Here is a 22,650-nt window from a genome sequence, read left to right on the forward strand (position 1 = left end):
CAAACTCAATTTTCTCGAAAACGAGACCTGAAACGAGACAATTTTTTTTTTAATTTATTTGTGCACGAGGAATTGCCTCCCGCTCAATTGCATCGCCTGAGACACGTCATATGTAGATAAACTCGTATACACTAGCACTTGCGACGCTTTGCTGTAATAGTGCATCGTTCGTTTTGAAAAGTTTTAACAATTCTACAGTTTCGAACGCGATTTACAGAATAAAAGTTGTTCGACCGTAATATTCTCGAATCAAATATTCCAACGGTATCATATGGAAAAATATTCAATCTCCTCGCTGTTTCGATACGAAAATAAGATAGCGAATTGAACTCTGAAAAATAGTTACGCTTACTCTCGATAAAATACTTGTCGCGTGGCGATAAATTATTAACGTGAAAAAATTGCTCAAAGGGAAATGTGTTTTATTCGTTCGTTGGTTTTTGTAACTATAGTCTATTAACTTTAGTATTAAAGTATCCTGTACGATGTTTGAATAGATTTTAAACGATATGCAAGTGTTTCCGTTTTTGAATTCGTTAATCTATTGGCGAGCCTTTTCGTGAAACTGAATCTATGGTGGCGATATAGAGGAAAGTGGTCAAATATGGAATACCTGAAATCAGATACAATATCTCTTATTTTTCTTTTTATTCTATCTTCTCTATCTATTCTATACTTCTTTATTATTTTTATTGATCAAGGTATTTTAGTTATAAAATCACATGTAAAAGAGAATGACATAAAAAGGATAGCTATTTGCGATAGTCACGTATCCAAGTGTCGAACTCTGCATCAACACATTCATCATATGTTCAAAGTCCGCACATTAGGCGCTTGATCCATATTTCTTCATCACAGTGAGCGAGTGAGATAGCCTATAGCTCCCTGACCGATATTCGTTTGTCAGGTTTTTAAAAACGGCACTACTCCAATTAGGTATACCATTCCATATTTCATCAGTTTTCTATATTTGACCTTAAGTTTAATTAATTTGATTGGTTGCCGAAACGCAATAGAAGCGATTGCTTATTTTTCCTGCAGGCTTTCTTTTGGATGAAAGTCGTGTCCATGTCTTTGCGAATGTGTATCTGTAAGGATAAATGTGATGGAATAGAAAGTTTATGTTTTATGGAATTTCCTAGTATCAAATTTCGCCAAATTTGGCGATTCGAGTTTGATTCGGTTCATTGGTGTCTAAATTATAAGGCTCGATGTTTATACTAATTAATCTTCTGTGTACCAAAAGTGATGACCAGTTGGCTTAACACTTTATTAATAGAAAATTCATATTTGTATTAGAATTTTATAACTGGGAGAGTAACATGAAATAAATTATTTGTAAACAAAAAGTATTTCGGTAATAGCTGATTAAATAAGATGCATGAATTACAAAACAACAATATACTACATCGATAGCGAAATAATAGAAATTTGAACAAAGGTTTAAATACTATATTATAATATACTATTGGCGGTTATTAGCAATGACGAACGAAAAGAAGTTTATAAAATAAGAAGAATCAGAAGATAACGTAATTTTTAAAAAACGACTTCTTATTTAATAAGAGCGATAAATGACAAATCTTATACGTAAAATGGAATAAATGACTGTTCCGAATATGATGATAAATTTTTAGTGCAAAAGTTACTGTGAGTAGTAAATATAAATTTTCAACTTTTCTTTGTATAAAACTGTATACTATGTGAAAATAAAGAAAAATCAAAGAAGTAAATTTATGGAACGCTAATTACATCGAAGATAATTCGATATCGTCCGATTCTCTTTTTACGTGTAATCCTGAAATGCCACGTTGAAAAATCGTACTTTCTTATTATTATCGGATACTCCAAAGCACTGTTATCGCATAACCCCGTGAGCGTGGATTTTCCATCCCCTGGTCATTTAATATCCCTCAACGGTCTCTATAACTGGCATTGGTGGTTCATTGTCCAGGATAAATAACCGATATAGCGTGGTTTCGGCGTAAGCTTCGATAATTCGATCTGGCGACTTTGTACGTCAACTTGTTAAGCCGCATTAGGAGGGTGAAACAATAGTATCTCCCTCGAAAACCACCGTTTATTTCTAATATCTGTACAGGCTGCCTCAGAAACAGGTGACAAAACTTTGGTACGGTGTTCTGCACAGCCGTGCAACGGAAAGAGATCATATAAACGAAGGAACCAAAGAGTAATGGAACTTTCTAATAGGCTCTGTTTAAAACATGGACCGTGAAACTCTTTTAGAGAACCTTCTCACGTTATGAGTTCCTATGAGGACAGATACAAAGGAAAGTTCTTGAAAATAAAAGTTTTACTTTCGACAGATCTCATAAAATATGAAAGCAAAAATTTTTCTATAGCAGGAACGGATATTTTGCTCATCAATATTAAAAAACTTCTCAATTATTATTGTAACAGATAGTGAATACTAGTTTCTATGATTTTTTTGTTATGAAAAATATATATATATATATGCTTCTATTATACAAATCCTAAAATATCTGTTCTACGATAACACTTTTTAAAGAATTACTGAATTTTGTCCGAAAAATTGTTGATATTTGAACTGCTGTAACTTCGTGAAGAAAAAGTCATGCAATACCCCCCTTGGACTCGTTTTAAATTATGTCGGCTCTACTTTCAAGCATTACATTGAATTTCAAGGTCAACATCAAAGTCAATTTTGCAGTTAATTTTTTTGCAGATGTCTACAAATCTAGAGGTGATCCCTAGAACAACTCTATGGCCTCAACTAAATAACTTTTTTACACCTTGTACATTATAAATATTTTATTAAAAAATACGCGGTAATATTGTCGCCGCTCATCATCATACATTTCGAATGTTCGAACTTCTGCAGACAGAATATTTTTCTTTTTCATAACATGTCCGAATATTAATGCGACGTGAAAAATACAGTTAAACGTTATTATTAGGAAGCAACATTCACGTATTTTCAAACTGCAATAAATAGTTCATATTTTTGTAGAATGGACGGCACGATATTTAAATCATCCCATCTTATAGAAAGCGACAAATACAGAGATAACGCTGTGTCCGAATATGAATGTGAGTAACGTAAATGCGAAACATGTACAGGTACCCGCATCTGCAACGTTACACGTGTGCAATTCACCAAAAGCGTTAATACGTTCGTCCAATATCTTCTTAAAGCGTTATAACGTGAATTTCACAATTTTCAGCAAATTCGAGTAAAGTGTAATTTCGTAACATATACGACGGATTTAACTTCGAGTGACATATTTCTCACTCTCTTGACTTAAGGTATAAGGACCTGGAACACGAGCCATTACACGTAAGAGAGATAATATGTTTAGAAGTAAAACATTTACTTGAAGTCTTCCCCTTAAATACACTAAATATGCGTATAAGACAAACGCCGTCTCAGAAGACTGTTTTCAACTTTCTGTTCACTGACGAAGTCAATGAAATTTTCATTATGAAATTTAATGGCAGCAGTAACACACAAAAGCATTCGAACACTTATCACGGAATTCTGTTTGTCGATATATTATACGCATTATACGAAACTTTTTTTGAAATTTCGTTGGTTCAGTAATGATACGCAACAATCGCGATTATGAGACTAAATTTTGAAACCATTCCATCAATTCATATAGAGGTTATGAGATATTTATTGCGAACATATGCTTAAAGGGAACATATCAAACTCGCCGATTTTGATGAAACTTATATGGGGGATAGATACCGAAAAAATATTTGACACGTATTTTTTTATATTGGACATCATCCACATCGAAGAAATGATAGTATTGCTCAAAATTGAGGGTTGAACAATACGTTTCTTGGACTATCTGCGACACTGGAAGGCGTAGCAAAAAATTGTTTGAAATTATGCGTTTGAGATGAAGAATAATGTATTAAAAATTCTAATTTTTTCGTTAATTTTTCTTGCTAAATGCTATTATCTTTACAAGGAAAAAATATTATTTGAACAAGACAAATGAAAAAGATCATTTAGTTCAAACGATGAGCGTATAAGTCAGTAGAGTGAGCCACTATAGTGGCGCAACGTAATATAAGATGACATTCGCGAAAGCCATTACAGTGGCGCAAGTACCTAAAAGGTTAATTGATATAAGCTGAGCTCGAATAATTCTTGAACTAATTCTTCAAATAAAAATAGACTTACCGAATTTGAACGTTTCGACATTAATAACTGTGCAGGAGTTCCAGGATAAGGAAGAGTTTTTCTTTGGAAAAAGTTGCATATAATTCACTCCAGTATCATGCGATAGGCCAGTGTGATCAGTCAGTGACAAATTAAAAAGAATGATTTCCAGCCACCCATTTCGTTTGTCTCGCTATTCATCAATCAAAATTCGAAGTTTTATATTTGTAATTGTAAATGTTATTAATTCTCATCTAATGCAGTTTTATTAGGATCTAACGAAAAATATAAATCTCCATTATTAAATAAGGCACTGAGTACCCAAAATTTTCTCTTTCATTTCTCCAACCAAATATTTAAATATCTCCTGTTTATTCTTCGTTCCATTTGATATAATAGGAATATTTTTGTATCGTATGGAAAACAACAAAAAGCGTAAACTAGCTTCAATGAAAATGTTCGCATTTTTGTATTTTTGACTACCATAAAACTCGTTATAATAGTACTAGAAACGACACTAACGAAAATTACTAATTGTTATGTCATTTCTGATAGCCAGCTACTCAACGTGCTTTATTTATAAAAAAAATTATAGTACACATAGCTGTCAAACTAATCACTCCTGTCTAGTTGGAACAAATGAAAAATAATTACAGTACATTAAACTTACGTGAGCAAACATTCATACAAATGTATCAGAAGAAGGGTAGTTCTTAAAATACTGCTAATATCACTGATAAATTATGCTACTAGTTATATTGGCACTAATGGAATTAAGGTTTATGTTACCAAAAGGGAATCAGAATTGGTACAAACATACAAAATTTCTTGCCGCATAATGCTTTAATAACTATGGTATATTTTTTAAAACAAATATATATGGGACTCGAAGAGGTTGATATATTGGAATTAAAAAATTATAGCGAAACAAAATTTGCATATACTGTATCTATGTCGTACTTATCAATTTATTTTCCCATTGCTTTTTTCCTGTCTTTTATCTATAGTACTTTTTTATTCCATTGATAAGTGGTTTCCATTTGTTCAAGATTAATGATTGCAATTGGTTGTTTTTGTGTTACTATAAAATTGAAAAGTCATAAGCTATTCTTATTATAAGCGGCTATATGGGATATAATAATATCCTATATATATATGATATGTACATATATAGGATATATGAAAAAACTGCTGTCGTATCAATTACAAATTGTCCGTATATTTGACTTCACTAATAGTAATAATAGTAGTAATTTTAATCATTGTAATCATAATATACCGCATGGTGATGGTCATAATGGCGTACGGATAGATAGAATAATCGCAACAATAATGCAATTATAAACTATAGAAATAATAATTATTATAGTATTTTTAAAAAATCATCACTACCATCTTTGGGAAACAATATGCAAGATGATAAAGTAAAAGTAAATGGATGGAACGTAGTATTAACCAAAGGAACCGAAAGTGATGGAGGAATTCTTGCACGAAATTAATTCACGAATCTGTTTAACGTAGCAATATTATCGTTATAATAATATTGGAATCCCTATTATTTGTAAATGACCGTCCATACGTATAGCATTCGCTAAAAATTCTATTTCTCTCTTACTCGCATACACTCCGCGCGCGCAATCGATTAATCACTCCCTGTTCCTTTCCTTCCATCCCAGCGTAATAGAAACTCTTTTTCTCCACCAGAAAACAGTCTTTCGTTGCACTAGCTAAACGTCCTCCTCTTTGCATCTACTTACTACGAATGCGTTTTCCAGTGTTTCCGATGTCCAAAATATTAAAAATAAAGCTTCTTAAAAATTAACCATCATATTTCAAGAACATCGTAAAAAAATGTTGAAACGCATTCAAATAAATAAGTATGACGTATTATTTATTTATCATATACCACGTCATATATTTATTTACATACAAATAAATAAATGAGTGTACATTACGTATCTTTTTTTTTCTTTTTTTTTTCTCTTTTTTTCGAAATTCGAATCTCGCCCTTATTGATACATTATTGCCGTAGACTTTTTATTTTTCAGTTGCGATGATACATTAAGCAAAATATGCCCGACATTTAATAGTAATAAAAACGAAATCAATTTTATAATTACTGACTTACAATTCCAATATTACCCAACGATTAAGAGGAAAGCTTAATATGTGTAATAAACTTTGTACACGATATACGGTATAAATCGAAATTCAATTAGAAACGACATAAAAAAAACTGCAATTATATAAAAGAAAAGATGAAATGCATAACCATTCTTATTCCAATTTACATTTGATACAAAGTCAAAAGTATTTAAAAAGGCAAGCCCGATGTAAATTACACATAGAACTATTCAAACTAAAATTATTTCTAGCAGAAAGTTCCGTATAAAACTTCATTCTGAATGGTAGGACGCACTTGCGATATATGTACGTGCGACGTGTTTTAATTTGTTTCTTAATTACAAAAGTCACAATTTCAAGGTACAACATTTATAATTCAGTTTGATCAATAAGACCGTCGTCATGAATACTTCTACTTTTGAGACTATGAATTTGCGGATGAATAATATTCGTTAATTCGTATAATATTGAGCGAGTAAGTAGTAAGAAAAGGAAATTACCATTTTTCTATGCATGACGTCTTATCATATATAATATAATATAAATTGTCCTTTATTCGAATATTGAACGCGTTTCCTTGATTGCTTGTATTATTTGCTAGAAGTAAATAACACACGACTATATCCAAGCGAATACCTTTCGCAAAGAGGAGGGTGCAAGTTAAACGTAAGAAGTATATTAGTAAATCTTAGAAAAAATAATGAAACAGAAAAAAAGTGTTTTCTTTGCACCTTATCACTTTACGTCTCAAAAACTGCTAACATAAATCTATTACTTGTAAAAAATGCAATTTATCCAACGCCACATATTATATCGTCGTATTATCATCGTCATCGTCATTATTTTAAATTGCAGAAGTAGAACATATGAGTCCTTCGATTACTACAAACTATACAGTTAATAACATTAGTAATTATCTCCCTTATTCCTAATTTTAGTTATAACATTTTAGTCCATCGCTATTCTTCCATTATTTTACTGTTAAAAACAATGTCGTTCTTCCACTTAGGTTATTCTAACATAAACTTGATGCAATGATACATACATGTTGATTACATATGTGTATATCATGAGAGCAATCTTTCCAGAAAAAAAATTAATAGTACGTCAATTATAATAATCTTTATGAATGGAAAGAAAATATATTCAATAAAAAATGACTTTAAAAACATACGTTACATACATTCCTTCGCATTCGTTATATCGCTCCTACTTTCACTCTTGCGCGCGCGTTCTCTCTATACTCTTTCTTCCACGAAATGTAAATCGCAAAAATCCATTCACACTGCATTTTGCTCGCGTATTTGCACTTACAGCTATCGAAATAGTTCATATTTCTCTTATTATCATAGAAAAGTTCAGCCACTTGTTACAAACTCATTACGGAAAATCTCTTCGTCCATACAAACCAAAGCATTAATATTGCACAGTTCTTTTGCACTTAGAGTAGTACGATGTAATAACTCCTGTTACGAGTCACTAATAACGTATCGAGTTCGTTTTTAAAATTATTCCAAATTAAAAATTCGACTTGTCATTAATCGTTCTTTCTTGTTATTTGTTATTTCGAAATTATAATTCATGCAAAGGATTCTTTCATGTATAAGAAATATATTTAGCAATTAGTAACATGATAAATTAATTATTATGAAGTAGAATAAAGTTTTGTGCATATATGATAGCTTTTTTCTTATTTACTTTTCTCTGTCAAGAGGAATATTACGGTAAAGAAGGAACATTTCTTCTGTCATATGCTAAGTTGCATCACGTAAGATGAACGGTTAAAAAAGCACAGAAATATTTTTATGAAGTGATATTTTTATACAAGTCCCTTGTATACTTTGCAAGAACAATCGAAGACATTGTTGAGATATTTCATTGAACATTTGGTGTTTTTCTATTAACGTGCAATTACTCGAGCAAACATATCGATATAGATTATAATGGTCATGTGGATAAAAATGATAGTAGTTATGGTGGAGGTGATGATGATGATGATGGTAATAATGATGGTGGTGGCGTTGACGATGACGATAACAATGATGACGTCGTCGACGACGACGACGACGACGTCGATGATAGCGCAGAAGACGACGACGAAGACGACGTCGACGATGATAATGATAATAATGACAATTGTAGTAAGACTGAAAATAATGACAATGTTGTTGACTCCAATAATAACATTGTCTGCTTTCCATGGCTTTAAATCCTGGCAGTGAAGAACGAATTAACATGAATGGCGATGATACGTATCTCGATACACGAGAAAGGTTTTGTGTCCTTATTCGTAAAGATAATTTGAGGGCCAGATTTGGCCTCATTCGGGATCACCAGTTAGCCATGCCAGGTTTATTTAATGTCATGAAGTAGATCTGGCACGCACTTCCACCTTTAGCTGACGAGAAAAATACCTAAAATAAACAAACACAATGTGAACCTATGCTATAGAAAATAAAGGCAGTTTAATTATAATATGTACGTTTTCATTATTACTATCATAATAATATATTCTTTAATATGTATGCACATACCTTATCATTACGCTCGCAAAGGAACTTGAGCCGTTGAGCTTTCTTGTGCATGAACACACCATCGAGGTGTCCACTTTCTACGCTTCTAATCTCAATAGCTTTGTTGCCCCAGCCCATAATTTGTCCTGTACCAATATATGCAACGCTAGTGGGCATTTCGCCCCATTGTAGAACCATGGTCTTGGAAAGTCTACCATAAGTGTTTACGTATACACCTTCATTATCATAACATAACAGTAACTGCATGCCATTACTGTTTGGTAATGCCACAATACAATGTGGACAAATGGGGCCCTGAGTCTGCAATCGATAAGAAACGTCTTAATGTAAATACAAGAAGAAGCATTGACTATTTTTAAGTCATATTATAAGTATTCTCTCACGTGTTTTGGCAGATAAATGTCATAGACCGTTGCCGAGTCTAAATCAACGGCATGAAAACCATCAGCACTGCCATAAATAACTTTCAACCTTGTACCCTCTTCTATGGTAAGATCGACAAGTAGTGGTCTATGCGCTAATTCACCGAATGATTTAAAAGCCATGAATTTGTGATAAGGTTTAGGTGCCCAAGCGTAAATTTCTATGGAGTCTTTCAGTGCGATGACAAGAAACTTTATTCTCTCGTATTTGACTATCTTGAAATGTACCGCACCTTGAAGATCGCCAACGTTAATCCAACCATTGCGTCGTTCAACTTGCTGAAATATGAAAAAAAGTCTGAGCATATTAAACATATTTCCATGTGTATGTATCGTCGATACATGTTAAATCAATCATCGATCAACGAAATCGATCGACAAACAAAAAAACGACTTACATCACTGTGTCCATCGGTTCGCAAGATTTTACTTTTGAGCCAAGAAAGATAATATACCCGTACTCGATTCTTCTTTCCGCTAATTGTAACCAAAATATTTTGTCCTTCGAGAACTTCCATCTGTTGGAACCGTCTTCTACTTATTAACTGATATACTTTGCCCTGACCACTTCTATCCAATAGCACCAGACCATTTTCAGTGCCAATTAGTAGATTTACTCCTGCAAATAAACGTCGTTTTAATTAATAAGGATTGCGTAGAGGGTTGCGTAAAGTAACGTAAGGTAACACGTTCGTTTCTAAAATATTGTATTCCTTATATAATGAATTTACCCCAAAGTGCAGCGCACAGAATCTCACTGTTGAATCGTTTCTTGTATTTACGTATTTCAGGTGTGTCAGACGCGAGGTCGTGGCTGGTTGGTGTCACATTAACATTTACGTGAGACTCCCTTCTAGCTGGTCCCGCGCCGAAACCAAAGGTCAGGAAAGATCTTTGCTTCTGTTGAAATGCAAGTGGTTGTGGTGATTTAACTGCTTGCCGATACTGCAACAGAAAGTATCTTAAAATTGAACTGGAATACATAGATCTAGAGGATAGAATGCAAAATAAACCATTCAGAAAAATACACGTGTTATTACAGGAGATGATGCAACCAAGAGACAAAATACGACAACTGATAGGGTGTAAAAAGTAGAAAATACAATAAGACGTACACCTAATGAGGTAGTAACATGCAATAAAAGAAGTAGATGATACTTATCAGACTTACAGAGATCATACAAATTTCCCAAACAATTTGAAGCGAGTAACATACATACAACAAATATACATGTTTCACACACTACAAATACCAAATGTACAACGTAAAAATTGTTACGGTAAACAGAGAACAGAAAGTATTGTACTTTTTATGGGTTAGGTTAGGGTTAGGTTATATATATCCTGGAGTCTAGAATAAGAAATACGAAGTAAATTTCAGAATAAAAAGGGATAATAGAAGTTGAAAAAAGTAGGAAAATAGGTAGCAAGCCTAAATAAAAAAAAAAAAAGGAGGAATATGAGCAAACACGTAAGAAAGATAGAGGTGGGGAGAGAGAGAAAGTGATAGCTAGAGATAGAACGAGCTGAGAAAAGCGCTGCGATTGTAATTGAATTAGAGAATCATTTCATTCGCACGATATCTAGGAAAGGGCCCACAAAACCAAATCGAGAATGCGACGAGATAGTGTACAAGATATTGACATTCCATGCACGATGCACGGTGAGAGTTAAGAAAAATAGTAGAGGATTTTGTTGCGTTTCCGTCCTTTACGCGCAAGAAAATATCCTACAGAAGGAGGCAGAAGCAACACCGAGCTAAATCAATATCGACTGAATACTTACATGATAATTAGTATTGGGATTGGGATGGTCAGTAGAAAGGGTCCTGCTCTTCGGATTAGAGCTTCCACGCGTCCCAAACACACAACAGAATCCTGAATTAGTCACGCTGACAAACATAATGCGACTATGTGCGCAGATATTTACGCACAATAAAACAATGTAAAATAATATAACATCCGGTACGCTAACTTTCTTACATTATCAAATTTTCTTTTCCTTGCAAATGAATAGATACCAAGCATTCTGATAACGTTCTATTACTTTCAGCGATTTATTCTTTCGATTCTTCGTATACGATCCATTAAGATAGAACAATTGGTATAACTTTTAGGAATTCGATCACAGCGTTGCATCCAAACAAAGAAAATCGAGAAAGTTAAAGATGAAAGATACGAAACTTGTATTGGGAAAGGTAACCATACATAATCTCCGTACTCTTTTCCTAAAGCAAAATTTATAATTACTATATAATTTCATGGTCCAAAGAAAAATGAGAAAATCGAAGAATTAAAGAAAAATGTAGAATGAGAATCAATTGAAATGATCAAAGAAGATCAATTGAAAGTAACTTTTCGGTTATTAATTGGTAAAGACTGTCACAAATCTAGAACAAAAACTACCACGTACTTCGTACGTGTAAAATTTCTATCGTTTCCAATATTTCCTCGGTTTTTGTAATCATCATTAAAAGATATCGTTGAAGGTAAAGCAATATTGATATATAGAGAGCATTTGCCAGTTGACTCGAAGTGTGATTATGAGTCGGCAATGTCACTTAAACATACAGAGTATAAAATTAATTGAATTTCCTTACATAAATAGATAAATGGAGCGAGAAAGTGAACTCCTGTTTTATTATATTCTTACTATTTTATTCGTGGCAACTAGAATCAGTGTACTTGAACAGTGGTACAGTACTAGTAATACAGTACTCATACACTACATATGCAGGATATTTAGCACAAACTTCGACATAGTTGTTGTGTCAATAAAAAAAAAAAGAACAAGCCACCTTCCTTTATTTAAACAGCACCATATAATTTTTTTCTATTCAGTGCTGTAATGACAGTTGTTATAAGTATTCTAATAGACTTTTTCGTAATAACTCGCTCAAAAAATTATCCTGAAATGTGCCAAAATTCATTCTTGACATCCAAGTCACGCACGAATATGATTCGATAATATCCTGCAACTGAATGGAAACGATAAATACGTTTTTCTCATAGGCTTCATATTTTTTTATGAAATTATTGGAATAGTTGTATCCTGTTACTAATTTCCAAATTTTCAAAACTTTCGTACAATCCACATAACATATCCACACAAATTTTCTAAGTGTACGAATGCTACATATGCGTTTGTTGAAATATCCCTGTTAAAACTATGGATGTGTTTGAAACAAAGAAATCTGTCACTCGCACTCGTTTGAAAACGCGTTCAAAAATTCCATACGAAAAATTCTTTCTTCTGTGGTTGGAACTTTCCTTTAAAATCTCGATAATTTTCGGGTTTTTCCGTTTTTATAATAATCGTTGAACGTGACAGTTGATCTAATCATATGGCCCATCTGAAGTTGTTTCGACAGTAAACCAGATGCAAATGCGGACCAAGTTTAAGGAGAAATCCTGTCCATTGACTAGCAAAGTGTAGTCGGATATTTATACTGGAAAGTCGGGGAAGAATCAACTTCAAAAATGTTGTGTAAATCGGTGTAAAATAAATATACAATTTTTACTATCCAGTGTTGAATCGAACGTGTGAGAAAGAAAAATTTTTCACGTCTCGCCTTTCGCTTTCAACAATCCTTTGAAACATCGTTCACTTATTAGCGGTTGTTATATGTTTTGAAGAAACTATATTAATTTTTACTTCTCTATCATTTGTTCGTTTGTAGTTATTGATATTTAAAAGTAATAATTTGTAATTTAGTAATTTTTTACAATTGCAAAGTTTCGTTAAGAATTTTTTTTATAGTAATTGAGGATTTTCCATAGTTCCGATACTTTTCCGGCTATTATTACACGTGATAGAAGTTTCTGTTTTCTATTCTGTTATGTTACAAACTAACATTTGTCCCGAAATTGACCAAATTGAACTTCTTTCGTTGATTGAGAGAAAAATGATATTTTCTGCGCGAGCTACGAAAAATCGCGTTTAGGAAATTGTGGAAATAATTTTCGGATGGAAACTATCGCTATTAATTAAAAGATATTTTTAAACAATATTTCTCCTTATTATAAAGAATTGCCTACGTACTAATTCTATGTCAAGATAATAAAATACCTCGATTCAATGTGCTTTGTTAACAGCAGTCGTACATAATATTGTTGTTAGGGGAAATCTTGCTCAATTTGTTGTTCTCGCGGACGCACAGCCGCTTTTTAGAAAATCAGTTCAGTTTCTCCTGCATTTCCACCTTGAAGAACGATTTTTACAATCCACGCATGTCAATTTCATAGAAGCGTCTTTAACGTGTATACACATACAGAATTATTCGTTACTAACACTCGAATACATAGCAGGAAAGCTCTCTTATCGTATTTAGCACGATGTGTACAACATATTTGTCAAGATATTTCAGATCTCTCTCGTCCATCGCATGGCAGTTCACGTAGAATTTTACCACCATGCATTCACGCTAATACGCAACTATTCGATGATTCTACGCATACATATGTATATAAATAAGCACATATACAGGACGTAACTCGCAAAAAAACAGCATACTAATATATTTTCATTAATACGTAATACTACGAAAGAAAAAAAAAAAGAAAAGAAAAGAGATAGCGTAATACATAATGTTTCAAAAATAGATCGTTTTCATATATTACCAACATGTTGATTTGAAACTACAATGAAAGATATAAATAGAAAATAACAAGAACAAATCACATAAAGCAAGTACTGTAACTGTTCAGAGGAACATAAAACTATAATGTTTATGGTATTGATTACACGGTGTACGTATTTATAGAAAAATTGTATCTTGGATAAAATGTGTGAAAATTTGGACAAGCATACTTTATATATTTTAATCATGATAAGGTATCTCTTACTTTTGTCTATAATTTATATGCGCAAACTTTCATAGAAATAATCACATATTTGTAATGAAAAATGTCAACATTTCTTTAAAATTTAGATTATATGACAATATTACTACTTTTAAAGTGTAATTAAAAACAAAATATATTCTTTAAAGCGCGTTATATTTTACAGTTAACATTGAAAATTATTTCCACAATGTTTTCAGCATCTACATTTCGACATTAAAGATTTACGCTCGAGGCGTTACGTCAAACTTTACCACGTTAAATCAAATACTATTTTCTTTAAATACAAAGAAATTAATGATTTAGCTCACCAAGGATAATAAATAATTATTCTGCAATTATTGTGAGTTTCCTTGCTGCAAGAACGACTTATCGTTTCTTGTGTTTAGATATGTTGAACAATATTGTTGCAAATATTTAGTCTCATAAAGTTAGCGGCACTAGTTAAAAATTAAATGACATTACTAACAATTTAAATCTCTGGAGAGTTTCAAATAGAATCACTTACGTTCAAATGAATAAAACTATGTTGCACTACATCTAACCTACGTTTGAATTGAAATGAAACCAAATTTTGGTTAAAAGTACACATTAGCAAAATACAGAATATTGTACATTTACTATTGTTTACACTAATATACAGAGAATTCTGTTTTTACACGGTAGGGGATCGTTACAAAAAAAAAGGAACTGTACAAAAGAAGTCATGTAAAAAAAAAGATACAGTGCACGTGAAAGAAAAAAGAAAATTTGTTTCACACTCAAAAAAATCAGCGATATGAAAACAAACAATATATTTTTTCAACAGACTATATCAAAGTCTTTAATTAAATCTTCAAATCATCCTTATCTATTTGAACATATTTTTTATTTTAGAAACTTATGAAGATATTTATATACGTATGAACACATATAGGCAAAGTGAATTATTTTTCATATAAAGAAAGTGACATACCACTAATTCAAGAATACAAAACGACAAAGAATATAACTTACATTTCTGGGCCTCAGAACTGCAATGTATTAAGCCACATTTTTCAAACCTCATATCCATTCTGTGTATATTGACAATATCTCAAGCTTCTCAACTGAAGGAATCAATGTATATTGTCAATATGATATTGTGAATATTTATTGACAAACCGCATTTTCGTAGAAAATCTTGAAATATTGACCATATTATTGATCGTCTGAGAGTATCCTAAAGGAGAGTAAATCGATGTTGCAAAAACATTGTAACAAGATACACAAGATTTGGTATCATTTTTAGACTGTTATATTAAAAACTAAACAATTCGGAACGAAAGCTATTTCACCATTGGATAGAGTAGAAAATTTAATAGAACAAAAATATAAAAAGTCATTGTTTTTTTTTAGGTGGACTTAATACACTCTGAATCTGAGGATCTGAATCGACATACGTTTATTAACTAAGTTTTCTTAATTTTGGAATTACCAAAACTCGACGTCACCACTCAACTTCGAAATGCGTTTTATATGACTTTTCCATAGAGTAGCCACTTGAACAAAAAATAAATAACTAAGCAGTAGCCAGTTAGCAGTTAAATTCCAATAGATATGTAAAATAAAATTGGAATAGGAATCTACGAAAAGAAATATGAAAAAAGCTTCGAGCACAAAAGATTAACGTCAAATGATCCTTTCTTTTTTTTTCTTTTTTTTTTTACAGAATACGATGATGTGAATTGCATTAAATCATATTAAATCGTGTAACAAAAAGATTTAATATTTTTTAAACCGTGTAGAATTAAAATTGCGTAAAAGAAAATCGTATAAAAACAGAATTGACTGTATCGTGAAAACACGTCACATATTTCGAGAAATTGAAGATTGAATTTTCATTGGACCCTTCTCCTATATCTACCGGAACTCTATCAAAGGTATGCAATTTAAAAATATACTTGGGCTAAAATTATATTAAAAAAAGAAAAAAAATATTATGATTCAAATATTAAGCTCATTATCAATAATTTAAAAAACTACTATAATTTAAAAAAAAGCAACAATTTTAACTTATTTCTTTCACATTTGTTGTTAAAATAAAAGAAGTGCATCGAAGCAAAGCGAAAGAAAGAGAAAACATAATTGATCGACCAAAGGGTGCAACTATTACGAAACTGTCCTAAGAAGAAGATTAGATTTTCAAATACGATCTGAATTCTTTGCATTTGAAACGCTCGTATGTCATCGCTTTTTTATATCTAAAAATACCACTTTTTTTTAATTTTTTTAATCTATTTTTCTCTTTTTTTTTTTATAGCGACTATATCTGTAATCTTTGAAATGCGTACAATAGGCTTACGATACGCGAGTTACATACACTATAAGAATAACACAAAATCAGCGATCATGGACAATAATGATTCCCACGTAGCATCAAACATGTGAGACGAATCTGAATGCGTGGAAATTGACACATTCGCGGTTACATATATGGAGAAGATGAGGTAATAGAAAGAAATGCAATTATATATGTGTGTAAATATGTATATATCTAACCTCTTCACTTGTTGTCTTATCCTGTCGTTGACCTGGTGACGAGGTAAGAAGATCCGGCAAGACGGAACTGGGCCGTGATCCGGGGGATGAATCCGACCTCTGAAAATCACCGCCACTTCCTCCGCCTCTCGAACGATCACCACTTTCCCGATTCTATAAAAATATCGATTAATACTTCAATCGATCATCGTTATTAATAGAATAGGAAAAAATCTAAACAAAAGAACGACGATAAAATCTGCTCAAAATTTAAGACCTGAATTTCTTTTTGAACGATAATCTTCGAGCAAGCTGGAGATCTTCATCTCGATCGATAGATTAAATCTTACCGATACAGAGGAATATGTATTCGTGTGTTTCGATATAAAAAGACGTGTAATTGATTGTAACGATCTATACATACAACTTGATAATGAAATGGATGCAACGATTGTTTTCGTTTTCTTTCTTTTCTCTCACCTATAATACGAATTGCGTTTCGTCTACGATAAACGTCAACAGTCTGGTTCTGTTGTTGCGCAAGAAAATACACGTATTTACTTGAAATTCAGGTTTTAAGACGATCAAGCAAATTGCAATGAAATAAGTGAATGTCAAAGATCGAATTGAAAAATTGTAAGAGGCGAAGAAGAATGCAGAACGAAAAGGAAGGGAAAACAATGAAATTATGGATAATGATTTTACAAGGATCGAAGAAGAGAAGAAAAGACAAGCAAAACACATGAAACGCAATTATTTAAAAAAAAAAGTGAATAATGCGCGAGGAAGCAACAGAGAAAGTAAATACTAGGTATAATTGTTATTAATTTAAAATCGCTAATGCATCGACGACAAGTCTACAACAATAAAAATATATTTGGTATTTGATTTTTATATATTCGGTTGTCGACAAAGTACTTGTTACAATTACATGTAAAATATTGCGCGAAACATAAGAAAACCGGGTTCGTGCATAGAGAGTTGACAAAAATAAATAATAAACATTTGGTTCACTCGTCTACTGCATTAAAAAAAAAAAAACATATAACAATACACACTCTCTAAAGTAATGACGGAAGCAGGGGATAAGCAATCTCAGGATCGTTTTTATATTCGTAACATTAGCAAAAGCGTGCAATAGGATGAAATACAACATCTTGGCACGAAATTATCGTATTATACATTGGTTTCTATAGATACTCGCGTTTATAATGATTGCATTCATATTTTAATTATTTCATGTTAAGTATTTATAACGCAATACACATTTCTTAAAATACTACTTTACATTTTACTGTCACCGTGTACACTTTATTGTGCGACAGGATACAAACAATAAAATGACACTACTATAATCCGACAACACAGTTACGTACTAAAATACGAACAGATCGTTTCGTAAATGATACGAATAACTTAATCGTAAAAGATGTATTTGTTTCAGTTTTGACACGAACGATGGCTAAAAGTTTGTTTGAAAATTAACAATAAACAGTTTGAGGAGTATAAGTTAGCATTCGTACGTTTATTTGTTGTTGATGCTTATATAAAAAAAAAAAAGAAAAGAAATCACATTTCAACGCTTATCGATAATACCAATAATGATTATAATAAGAAATATCTGAAATCAATTACACGTGTGATATGTGGTTGGATCGTTAGGTGCGATTATTAAGCGCAATTAAAAATTAAAGATACTTTTATCGTATCGATGGATTTTTATCGCAACATGATAGACAATGCTATTTTGAAGAATCAGTTTCTAGCGGAAGCGTCAAAATTGTCGATTTCCTTCGTTGTACGTTGATTTTACGAGTAACAGTAATAAAAACACAATTCATACCATGCCCAAGAAACACATAAAATGAAAAACAGAGCATGCTTGGCGTATACTGGGACATAGCGTTACAAACATACATCGCATACATCAAATAAAATGAAAAGCATCATGCAAGACAATAAGTCTCAATCATGATTCGCAACAGTGCTACCACAAAAATGTTTGCAAGCTGACATTTATGCATGTGACGTGTAACATACAAATGCGCGCGAATTATACGCATACGCACACACACGCACGCACACACGCATACAACAGCACTCCATCTCTTAAAATATCTTTTCGTCAGCAGTATTTCCCTTTCTTTTTCTTCTAAGTAGCTTTTCTCTTCCTTTCAATTTATCTTCGCGTACAATTCTACAATTCTCAAAATAATTATAAAAACACTGTTAACCAAGAACACACATTACGTATACAATCCACATTGACGACTAACGCAGTGCTGTCCAAGCTTTATTCGCGAGCAAACCAACATTCCCATCACTGCCTTTAATTTACGTACGAGAAACGTGAAAACGCTTGTCGCGTATCCAACGTAAGTACGAGTTTCGTACGTGGAATTTCAAATACGTACGCCTTCTTTGGAACAACCAAGTGCTACTTTATTCGTCACATTTGGTGTTAACCGAAGCAAATGTCTCGTCGTTCAGAGAAGACGCAGCGTGTGTTAGGTGCGTTAAGTGAGAAAACGCGATAAAGGATGGTGAAAAGAGGGAGAAATTTGTATCGTTTCTGGGATCTAGAATTTTACAAGTCCTAAGTCCTGTGTTATCGTAAAGGTACAATTATTCGTGACAAACGTGACGGGCAAGTTGTAAAAGATGTAGACGAGGTTCGCGAGGCGCTCTGAGAGGCGAATTGGAACTTTCTGGCTTAAAACGATCAGAATCTTTATATGAATACAAAATATTTTGAAATTATTATTTTAAAATTATATGAATAAAATAATACAAAAAAAAAGTTCGAACGCTGTTTTGTAAAGGAAAGTCGATAAATATTTATATAAAAATATGTAGAATATAAAAACGTATTACTCAAGTTGTTGATTAATAGAAACAAGAAATTGAGATATGATATCACTATGCGAATCTTTCATGAAATCTGTTTCCAATTACGCTATAACTTAATTCTATTATAAAACGAGATGGAGTGTATTTAATGTATTTCGTGACATCGTCGACTTCATCTACATTTTTTACAATTTTTTCACTACGTTTGCCATAAATCACTGTACTTTTATACGTTTGCACTTATAGAATGATGCTTTATTGGAATTTTACAATTTTTAAAGGGGTACAAATTTGCCATTTTTTGACCATCCTCCTCCCCGAGTGAATGTTCTTCCAGTACGGTGCGACTGAAAGAGCTAAATTTTGAGTACCCATTAGTTTAGATTGATCATTTGATAATGGAAATTTACGTTTACTATATTTTTTATTAGATCTGAGAGTTTTTCCAATCAAAATATGTCCGAATACAGACGCATTCGGTTATCAATAAAGTAAAAGAAAAGATATAACGATAATAATTTCGTCTTACATGTAACGTAATAAGCCCCAAACAAGATCGTAGTTGGACTCTTTTCTGTTAGCAGAATCTCAGCAAAGACGATAACGACCTAACATGGGACCCACAAAAAATATAAAAATTCGAATTTTCGTTGATCGATCATTTATTGAGCGCTCAAAATTAATCTGACCCGGGTGCTAGAGGCTGCTGCTTTGTCTCTCTCATCCTCGGCATAGCATAATCGCTCGGTTCGTTGAAGCAAATTTAATAAAAAGTGATATATTCATTAACCGTTTTTATCCGTACTTATCAATCATAAATAAATATCTGTAGGGGTAAAGTTAGCAGAGAAGAAGAAAGCTGTGTAACGAATCTCGTCCACGGACAGCACTGGATTAATGATTCTATCTCATCAACTTATCCCATCCCCCTTTTTTTCCTACGATATAAGTCGAATAATTTTCATACGATAGTATCGATGTAACAATTAATATTACTCTGTCTTCTTGTTTAGAATTTCCTTTAATCGACAGGAACGTGAATAAACATGCATTACATGTATACAGCTTTGAGTGATCGGTGTCTTATGATAACATTGTCAAATAAATGAAGAACGAAGGACATGAATCGCTTGAAAATTTGAATCGATTAACCAGAAACAGACATGCAAGAAAGTAATAAAATAACACTTGATCGCTATTATCATCGTAAAATTATAACTTTTTGTAAGACATTATATCTATATCTATATATAAATATATATTAAAATACTTCTTTTTAAATTTATGATATTTTTTTAAATTAAATAATATAACTGATATGTTTATTATCAAATTAAGTAGTTATCAATTCGAAAGATCCTACAGATTCTTCTAAAGCAAAGACTACAATCGATTAGAATGCACGCTTATACACCGAGAAAGCTAGCGATTGATTCTATACAAATGAAAGCATATGCGTGAAATTCGATTTAATTATCAGCTTTGAAGTTAACGTTCGTTGCTATTTTCGTTGCTGATCACTTCTACGTCGCAATAATTCTTACGTAAAAGTTTCTTTTTTTACGATCGGATTTAATATCTACTGCGACAATTATGGCCTATATTTATACGAAACGAGAATGCTGCAAAAGTGCAAAAAACATTTTGTTTACTAACGATTCGCTCTTGTGGAAACGACGATGTCTTTCTCTTAACTTTAAAAACAAAAAGAAAGAAAAGAAAACGGAAAATCAAAGTAAATATAGACGAAGAAGAAGAAGAAAAGAAACGTGATGAAATCAACGTGGAACCTGTGTAGTAGATATGCGTAACGTGAACTTAACGAAAATGACGTACGTAAGACACACTTTCACAAATTTTGAACTGCTCTTTTTCTGAATCCCGCGATGTTTCGCTGCGACGATCGTAGCAACGCTAGCAGTTTTTCCCTTCACACGGTGATGTAACGTAGAAACAAGACGAACGTCCTCAAAGAAATTCCATGCGGTTAATCCTCCTCTCTCAGGTACGGAATTTGAAATAACGATAAATATCGTTGTAGAGCGATAGGGTTTCTCGTATTTTCTCCGTACTAAGTATCGTAGATCATTCGAAAGGAAGGAAAGGATTAGTTCCAAAAGAAACGGAGCGATAGTAGCAGTGGCGATAGTGATGCTAACGATGATGATATCGATGGCAGTAATGTTAGTGGATAATAAATATGGTACTAGAAATAGCGCACTGTATTCGTATTTGTTGGATATTAGGATTCCTGAAAATGAAAGCGATTATTTTTACATGTTTCTATGGCCAATGATCGACTCTGATGTTCGTTGAAACCGATAAGCAATGTTATTTACAACGATTTTTGTTACTCAAAATAATATTCTGATAGGAAATATTTTTTTACGCGACAACCTTAATCATTTTTATTAAGAAAAATACATATGTACATGCAGTTTCACTAACTTCAATCCCAAAAATTTTTCCTGATCTTCTCTTTCGCCCTCTCCTTCTCCTTCTCCTCTCTTTGTTTCTTTCCACTTCTCTCATTTCCATTTTATCATTTACTTTAACACCGTGTAGAAGACATTGGCGGATTCGTTGTAAGAAATGTTACAATTTTAAGGAATCCTTTTGTTTATGCAGATAAAGTTTTATTCATCGGAAGAAGTAATATACGTACTACACACTGGACTTAACACGGGAACATAGAAAACTGAAGTTCTTTCACGTAAAATTTCTCAACATTATTTCTCAAAGGTACACAATAGTCAACAATGTTTCTAACAATTTTCACAATGAAGTTAGTGAAACATTACATAGTTTCGGTAATTGTTATCGTTAATCTTATCCTCCATCGTTAATCACTTTTACAATTGGACGTGAAAGGTGAAAGACATTAACAAGCCATATAGGATGATATTAGTAAAATAAAAAAAAAATAGATGTTATTCGTTAATAGAAATATTTCGTACATTTTAGTAGATGTAAATTACAATAGAAACCAAGTTACTTTTTATTCTCTTATAGCTCGTGATAAAACCCAGAGATACTGACTTATATCCATATTGCTATAGTAGGGTGTGAGCGTAAGTAATATTGTTATTATTACACAATAATTGTAACAATACATATACTGTTAGTAATATGCATGATGGTAATAGTAATAACGACGGCAATAGCCATACAAGTACCTTTAAGATGATAACAAAACTAAGAATTTCTATGCAATTTAACCCTTT

The 22,650-nt window shown here is 32.4% G+C and overlaps 2 protein-coding genes across 15 annotated transcripts in view; one reads left to right on the forward strand and one right to left on the reverse strand.

Moving 5' to 3' along the window:
- The first annotated feature begins 2,993 nt into the window (after nt 1-2,993).
- LOC105667006 (trigger factor-like) lies at nt 2,994-8,489 on the forward strand. The gene is made up of 2 exons (XM_012320048.2): nt 2,994-3,072; nt 8,218-8,489. Exons 1-2 carry the CDS (start codon nt 2,994-2,996, stop codon nt 8,487-8,489), a joined length of 351 nt encoding a protein of 116 aa, XP_012175438.2.
- LOC100650469 (serine/threonine-protein kinase mig-15) overlaps nt 5,356-22,650 on the reverse strand; it is a 79,560-nt gene continuing 62,265 nt past the window's right edge. For 12 of the 14 annotated variants that reach the window (XM_012319952.3, XM_048409655.1, XM_048409661.1 and 9 more), the window contains 6 exons: nt 16,598-16,750; nt 9,968-10,181; nt 9,635-9,855; nt 9,198-9,515; nt 8,815-9,114; nt 5,356-8,694 (listed from right to left, as the gene is read on the reverse strand). In XM_012319952.3, coding sequence (XP_012175342.1) covers nt 8,611-8,694; nt 8,815-9,114; nt 9,198-9,515; nt 9,635-9,855; nt 9,968-10,181; nt 16,598-16,750 — 1,290 coding nt within the window. In that variant the 3' untranslated portion in view covers nt 5,356-8,610. The remainder of the gene's footprint in view (nt 8,695-8,814; nt 9,115-9,197; nt 9,516-9,634; nt 9,856-9,967; nt 10,182-16,597; nt 16,751-22,650) is intronic. The other 2 variants (XM_048409659.1, XM_012319968.3) reach the window with 1 other exon arrangement.

This window comes from Bombus terrestris, chromosome 10, assembly GCF_910591885.1.
Source record: "Bombus terrestris chromosome 10, iyBomTerr1.2, whole genome shotgun sequence".
In the NCBI taxonomy this organism is placed as follows: domain Eukaryota; kingdom Metazoa; phylum Arthropoda; class Insecta; order Hymenoptera; family Apidae; genus Bombus; species Bombus terrestris.